The sequence below is a fragment of the Onychostruthus taczanowskii genome, unplaced genomic scaffold (assembly GCF_017590055.1).
Source record: "Onychostruthus taczanowskii isolate IOZ18803 unplaced genomic scaffold, ASM1759005v1 scaffold652, whole genome shotgun sequence".
In the NCBI taxonomy this organism is placed as follows: domain Eukaryota; kingdom Metazoa; phylum Chordata; class Aves; order Passeriformes; family Passeridae; genus Onychostruthus; species Onychostruthus taczanowskii.
In genome coordinates this window covers 3877-11508 of record NW_024504256.1, presented here as the reverse complement: position 1 = coordinate 11508, position 7632 = coordinate 3877, and the positions used below count along the sequence as shown (strand labels likewise).

General features: G+C 50.2%; 1 protein-coding gene across 1 annotated transcript in view; it reads left to right on the top strand.

The window, feature by feature from the left end:
- The window catches only part of DNAJC27 (DnaJ heat shock protein family (Hsp40) member C27), a gene marked incomplete at both ends in the record, with an annotated part of 9786 nt that extends 2897 nt beyond the window's left edge, over window positions 1–6889 (top strand). Inside the window, 4 exons of the mRNA XM_041420787.1 lie at window positions 338–388; window positions 1074–1238; window positions 3632–3754; window positions 6629–6889. Of these exons, the coding sequence (XP_041276721.1) occupies window positions 338–388; window positions 1074–1238; window positions 3632–3754; window positions 6629–6889 (600 nt within the window). The remainder of the gene's footprint in view (window positions 1–337; window positions 389–1073; window positions 1239–3631; window positions 3755–6628) is intronic.
- Between the last annotated feature and the right edge of the window lie 743 nt (window positions 6890–7632).

Genomic DNA, 7632 nt, shown 5'->3' with positions numbered 1-7632 from the left:
GTAACGAGTTCTACCGGGACACGCAGGGCGTGCTGCTGGTGCACCACGTGGGCTCCAAGGACTCCTTCACTTTACATCACATCACGTTATTTCATTATAACATTACATTAATGAATCATTATGTAATTAATTAAAACCATCATTTTTCCCAATTTTCCCGCAGGTCCGTAACGAGTTCTACCGGGACACGCAGGGCTGCTGCTGGTGTACGACGTGGGCTCCAAGGACTCCTTCACTTTACATTACATCACATTATTTCATTATAATATTACATTAATGAATCATTACATAATTAATTAAAACCATCATTTTTCCCCTTTTTTCCCCAATTTTCCAGGTTTCTAACGAGTTCTACCGGGACACGCAGGGCGTGCTGCTGGTGCACCACGTGGGCTCCAAGGACTCCTTCACTTTACATTACATCACATTACATTATTTTATTCTATCATTACGTTAATAAATCATTATATAATTAATTAAAACCATAATTTTTCCATTGTTTTTCCCCTTTTTTCCCCGATTTTCCAGGTTCCTAACGAGTTCTACCGGCACACCAAGGGGTGCTGCTGGTGCACCACGAGGGCTCCAAGGACTCCTTCACTTTACATTACATCTCATTACATTACTTTATTCTATCATTACGTTAATAAATCATTATATAATTAATTAAAACCATCATTTTTCCCATTATTTTTCCCCTTTTTTCCCCGATTTTCCAGGTTCCTAACGAGTTCTACCGGCACACCAAGGGGTGCTGCTGGTGCACCACATGGGCTCAGGGACCATTCACACTGCATTGAATTACATTTTATTATTTTATTATAACATTATATTGATAAATCATTATGTAATTAATTAAAACCATCATTTTTCCCATTGTTTTTCCCCTTTTCTCCCCAATTTCCCAGGTTCCTAACGAGTTCTACAGCACACGCAGGGCGTGCTGCTGGTGTACGACGTGGGCTCCAAGGACTCCTTCACTTTACATTACATCACATTATTTAATTATAACATTACATTAATGAATCATTACACAATTAATTAAAATTAATTTTTCCCCAATTTTCCTGCAGGTCCGTAACGAGTTCTACCGGGACACGCAGGGCGTGCTGCTGGTGTACGACGTGGGCTCCAAGGACTCCTTCGAGGCGCTCGACTCGTGGCTGGCCGAGATGCGCCGCGAGCTGGGGCCCCACGGCAGCCTGGACAACGTCGTCTTCGCCGTCTGCGCCAACAAGGTCGGGAATTCCCGGGAATTCCGGGAATTCCGGAGAGGTTCACGGCGTTTGGTCCCGACCAAATCCCGTGGGAGGGGAATTCTGGAGGTTCCTGAACTGTTGTGGGGCTTTGTTCCTGGCTGGATGGGAATTGTGGGAATTCTGGAGGTTCTGGGAATTCTGGAGCCATTCCCAGGGATTTTTCCTGGCCAGATCCAGAGTTGTTAGGAATTGTGGGAATTCCGGGAATTCCGGAGAGGCTGACGGGCTTTGATCCCGACCAAATCCCGTGGGAGGGGAATTCTTTTTTCCTCACTGTATCGGTGGGATTCATTTTCCCGGTGTTTACTTATTTTCCTGATGTTTTTGTTGTTACCGTTCTTTTAATCATTCCCGCTGTCCTCCCATTGTTCTCCCATTGTTTTCCCGTTGTTTTCCCATTGTTTTTCCATTGTTTTGTTCTCCCGTTGTTCTCCTGTTCCCCCCCATTTTTCTCCCGTTGTTCTCCCATTGCTTTCCTGTTGTTTTCCCATTGTTTTGTTTTCCCGTTGTTCTCCCGTTGTTCTCTCGTTGTTTTCCCATTGTTTTGTTTTCCCATTGTTCTCCCGCTGTTTTCCTGTTGTTTTGTTCTCCCATTGTTCTCCCGTTATTTTCCTGTTGTTTTCCCGTTGTTCTGTGATTGTTTTCCCGTTGTTCTCCCGTTATTTTCCCATTGTTCTCTCATTGTTGTCCCGTTGTTTTGTTCTCCCGCTCTTTTCCCATTGTTTTTCCAAATTCTGGAGCCATTCCCAGGGATTTTTCCTGGCCAGATCCAGAGTTGTTAGGAATTGTGGGAATTGTGGGAATTCCGGAGATTCTGGGAATTCTGGAGCCGTTCCCAGGGATTTTTCCTGGCCAGATCCAGAGTTGTTAGGAATTGTGGGAATTCCGGGAATTCCGGAGAGGCTGACGGGCTTTGATCCCGACCAAATCCCGTGGGAGGGGAATTCTTTTTTCCTCACTGTATCGGTGGGATTCATTTTCCCGGTGTTTACTTATTTTCCTGATGTTTTTGTTGTTACCGTTCTTTTAATCATTCCCGCTGTCCTCCCATTGTTCTCCCATTGTTTTCCCGTTGTTTTCCCATTGTTTTTCCATTGTTTTGTTCTTCCGTTGTTTCCCGTTGTTTTCCGTTGCTTTCCCATTGTTCTCCCGCTGTTTTCCCGTTGTTTTGTTTTCCTGTTGTTCTCCCGCTGTTTTCCCGTTGTTCTCCCGTTGTTCTCTCGTTGTTTTTCCATTGCTTTGTTTTCCCATTGTTCTCCCGCTGTTTTCCTGTTGTTTTGTTCTCCCATTGTTCTCGCGTTGTTTTCCTGTTGTTTTCCCGTTGTTTTCTCATTTTTTCCCATTGCTCTTCCGTTGTTTTCCTGCTGTTCTCCCGCCGTTCATTCCCGCTGTTCATTCATTCCCACTGTTCATTCCTGTTGTTCATTCCCGCCGTTCATTCCCATTGTTCATTCCCACTGTTCACTCCCATTGTTCTTTCCTGCTGTTCACTCCTGCTGTTCGCTCCCATTGTTCATTCCCGCTGTTCATTCCCGTTGTTCACTCCCGCTGTTCATTCCCGCCGTTCATTCCCCTTGTTCATTCCCGCCGTTCATTCCCATTGTTCACTCCCACTGTTAATTCCCATTGTTCTTTCCTGCTGTTCACTCCTGCCGTTGTTTTCCACTGTTCATTCCTGTTGTTCATTCCCATTGTTCACTCCCGCTGTTCATTCCCATTGTTCATTCCCATGGTTCATTCCCGCTGTTCATTCCTGTTGTTCATTCCCGCCGTTCATTCCCATTGTTCATTCCCGCTGTTCATTCCCATGGTTCATTCCCGCTGTTCATTCCCATTGTTCATTCCCGTTGTTCATTCCCGCTGTTCGTTCCCATTGTTCATTCCCATTGTTCATTCTCGCCGTTCACTCCCGCTGTTCATTCCCATTGTTCACTCCCGCTGTTCATTCCTGTTGTTCACTCCTGCCATTCATTCCCATTGTTCACTCCCGCCGTTCATTCCCATTGTTCATTCCCATTGTTCACTCCCGCTGTTCATTCATTCCCGCCGTTCACTCATGCTGTTCGTTCCCATTGTTCATTCCCACTGTTCATTCCCGTTGTTCACTCCCGCTGTTCATTCATTCCCGCCGTTCACTCATGCTGTTCGTTCCCATTGTTTATTCCCACTGTTCGTTCCCATTGTTCACTCCCGCCGTTCATTCCCACCATTCATTCCCATTCTTCATTCCCGCCGTTCATTCCTGCTGTTCATTCCCACCATTCATTCCCGCCGTCCGTTCCCACCGTCCGTCCGTTCCCGCCGTCCCTTCATTCCCGCCGTCCCTTCCCGCTGTTTTCACCGTTCCCTCTGTCCGTCTGTCCGTCGCTCAGGTGGACGCGGGCAAGCTGCGCGTGGTGGACGAGAGCGAGGGCCGGCTCTGGGCCGAGAGCCGCGGCTTCCTCTACTGGGAGACCTCGGCCCAGAGCGGGGAGGGCATCCAGGAGATGTTCCAGGTGGGAACGAGGGCCGGGAATGCCGGGAATTCCAGGAATTCCGGCTGGGAATTCCGGTTGGGATTTGGGGTGGGAATGTGGGATGCAGGGAGGGGTGGGAGCTGCGGGTTCCTCCTCCACTGGGAGACCTGGGCCCAGAGTGGGGAGGGCATCCAGGAGATGTTCCGGCTGGGAATTCCCTGGGAGATGTTCCGGCTGGGAATTCCCTGGGAGATGTTCCGGCTGGGAATTCCCTGGGAGATGTTCCGGCTGGGAACTCCGGGTGGGAATTGCTGGAATTCTAGGTTGGAAATCCTGGGTGGGAATGTTGGAGATGTTCCAGGTGGGATTGGGGTGGGAATGAAGGGGTGGGTGGGAGCGATCCAGGAGGTGTTCCGGGTGGGAATGCTGGGAATTCCAGGAATTCTGGCTGGGAATTCCCTGGGAGATGTTCCGGCTGGGAATTCCGGGTGGGATTTGGGGTGGGAGTGTGGGATGAAGGGATGGGTGGGAGCGATCCAGGAGATGTTCCAGGTGGGAATTCTGGGAGATGTTCCGGGTGGGAATTCTGAGAATTACAGGTGGGAATTCCCAGGTGGAATCTGGCTGGGAATATTGGAGATGTTCCAGGTGGGATCTGGGGTTGGAATGTGGGATGGAGGGATGGCTGGGAGCGATCCAAGAGATGTTCCAGGTGGGAATTCCTGGAATTCAGGGAGATATTCCAGGTGGGAATTGTGGGAGGTGTCCCAGGTGGGAATTCCAGGCGGGATTTGGGGTGGGAATGTGGGATAAAGGGAGGGGTTGGAGCGATCCAGGAGATGTTCTGGGTGGGAATTCCAGGAGATGTTCCTGGTGGGAATCCTGGGAGATGTCCCAAGTGGGAATTCCAGGTGGGACTTCCCAATGGGAATGAATTTGGAGGTGGGAAGAGACGGGAATTCCCATGGGACAGGGAGTTGGGCAGTGGGATTGGGAATGTGGGAATGGGGGCATTCCCAAGGGAGCCATGGCTCCAGGAGGGCTTGGAAAAGATTCCAGGATTTTTGGGAATGTCCTGGGAAGGGCTGGGAATGGGATCCAGGACCTTCCTGGGAAAAGGTTTGGGAATTGGATTTGGGATTTTTGGGATCACCTTGGGAAGGGGTTGGGAGTTGGATCCGGGATTTTCCTGGGAAGTTTTGGGAATTGGATCTGGGATTGGTGGGATTGAAGGGCTGGGAATTGGATCTGGGATTGTTGGGAATGTGCTGGGGGAGCTGGATCTGGGATCGCTGGAAATGTCCTGTGGGAGGGCTGGGAATTGGATCCAGGATTTTCCTGGGAAGGGGCTGGGAGTTGGATCCGGGATTTTCCTTGGAAAAGTTTGAGAATTGGATCTGGGACTGTTGGGAATTGGAGAGCTGGGAATGGGATCTGGGATTGTTGGGAATGTCCTGTGGGATTTGGATCTGGGATTTTCCTGGCAAGAGTTTGGGATTTGGATCTGGGATTGTTGGGATTAAAGGGCTGGGAATGGGATCTGGAATTTTTGGGATTGTTCTGGGAAGGGTCTGGGGGCTGAATCTGGGAATTTAATGGGAATTGTTGGGATTGAAGGGCTGGGAATGGGATCTGGACTGTCCTGTGGGATTTGGATCTGGGATCGTCCTGGGAATTGGATCCGGGATTTTTAGGATTGCCCTGGGAAGAGGCTGGGAGTTGGGTCTAGGATTTTCCTGGGAAGTTTTGGGAAGCGGGTCTGGGATTGTTGGGAATGTCCTGTGTGGACCCTGGGATTGGGATCTGGAATGTTTGGGATTAAAGGGCAGGGAATTGGATCCTGGATTTTCCTTGGGAAAAATTTGGGAATTGGATCTGGGGTTGTTGGGATTGAAGGGCTGGGAGTTGGATCTGGGATTTTTGGGATTGTCCTGGGAAGGGTCTGGGGTCTGGATCCGGGATTTTCCTGGGAATTGGATCTGGGATTGTTGGGATTGGAGGGCTGGGAATGGGATCTGGGATTGTTGGGAATGTGCTGGGGAGGGCTGGGAATTGGATCCAGGATTTTCCTTGGAAAAGTTTGGGAATCGGACCTGGAATTGTTGGGAATGTCTTGGGAAGGGACTGGGGTCTGGATCCGGGATTTTCCTGGGAATTTGATCTGGGATTGTTGGGATTGAAGGGCTGGGAATTTGATCCGGGATTTTTCTTGGAAAACCTTGGGAATTGAATCCAGGATTTTCGGGATCGCCCTGGGAAGTTTTTCGGATTTGGATCCAAGATTTTCCTTGGAAAAGTTTGGGAATCGGACCTGGGATTGTTGGGAATGTCCTGGGAAGGGACTGGGGTCTGGATCCGGGATTTTCCTGGGAATTGGATCTGGGATTGTTGGGATTGGAGGGCTGGGAATGGGATCTGGGATTGTTGGGAATGTGCTGGGGAGGGCTGGGAATTGGATCCGGGATTTTCCTTGGAAAACCTTGGGAATTGAATCCAGGATTTTCGGGATCGCCCTGGGAAGTTTTTTGGATTTGGATCCAAGATTTTCCTTGGAAAAGTTTGGGAATTGGACCTGGGATTGTTGGGAATGTCCTGGGAAGGGACTGGGGTCTGGATCCGGGATTTTCCCGGGATCATCCTGGAAAATGGATCTGGGATTGTTGGGATTTGAAGGGCTGGGAATTGGATCCGGGATTTTCCTTGGAAAACCTTGGGAAGGGAATGGAGGATTTCCAGGATCGCCCTGTGGGAATCTCCTCCACGCTTATCCCCGGGATCTGAATCCCACCTCCCGCCGCGCCCGTTCCCGAATAATCCAGAATAATCCCAAATAATCCAGAATAATCCCAACCAACCAACCCCAAACCTTTCCCGGGAGAGGAGGCGGGGCTGATTCCCGCCGGGAATTCCCAGAATTTCTACTCGGCCATCGTGGATCTGTGCGAGAACGGCGGGAAGCGGCCGCCGGGCGGCTCCGGGATCAGCTTCACGCGGGAGCAGGCGGACGCCATCCGGCGGATCCGGAACAGCAAGGACAGCTGGGAAGCGCTGGGCCTCAAACCCGGCGCCTCCAGGTGCGGGGAAAAACGGGAATTCCCGGATGGAAAAAAGGCGGAATTCCCCCCCGGGGGAGAAGCGGGGGAAAAAAAACCCGCGGAGTTCCGGTGGGAGAAGGTGCTGGGAAGAGGCGGAATTCCCCGGGGAAAAGCGGGAAAAACGCGGAATTCCGGTGGGAGGAGGTGGAGTTTCCAACGGGAAAAGATGGAATTCCCAATGGAAAAGCAGAAAAAACCACGGAATTCCCATGGGAGAAGGAGGAGTTTCCAGCGGGAAAAGGCGGAATTCCTCAGGGAAAAGCGGAAAAAAAACGCGGAATTCCGGTGGGAGAAGGAGGAGTTTCCACGGGAAAAGGTGGAATTCCTCAGGGAAAAGCGGGAAAAAACAAGGAATTCCGGTGGGAGAAGCTGGAGTTTCCAGTGGGAAAAGATGGAATTCCAGCTGGAAAAGCAGAAAAAAACATGGAATTCCGGTGGGAGGAGGTGGAGTTTCCAGCGGGAAAAGATGGAATTCCAGCTGGAAAAGCAGAAAAAAACATGGAATTCCGGTGGGAGGAGGTGGAGTTTCCAGCGGGAAAAGATGGAATTCCAGCTGGAAAAGCAGAAAAAAACATGGAATTCCGGTGGGAGGAGGTGGAGTTTCCAGCGGGAAAAGATGGAATTCCAGCTGGAAAAGCAGAAAAAAACATGGAATTCCGGTGGGAGGAGGTGGAGTTTCCAGCGGGAAAAGATGGAATTCCAGCTGGAAAAGCAGAAAAAAACATGGAATTCCGGTGGGAGGAGGTGGAGTTTCCAGCGGGAAAAGATGGAATTCCAGCTGGAAATGGAATTCCTCAGGGAAAAGTGGAAAAACCACGGAAT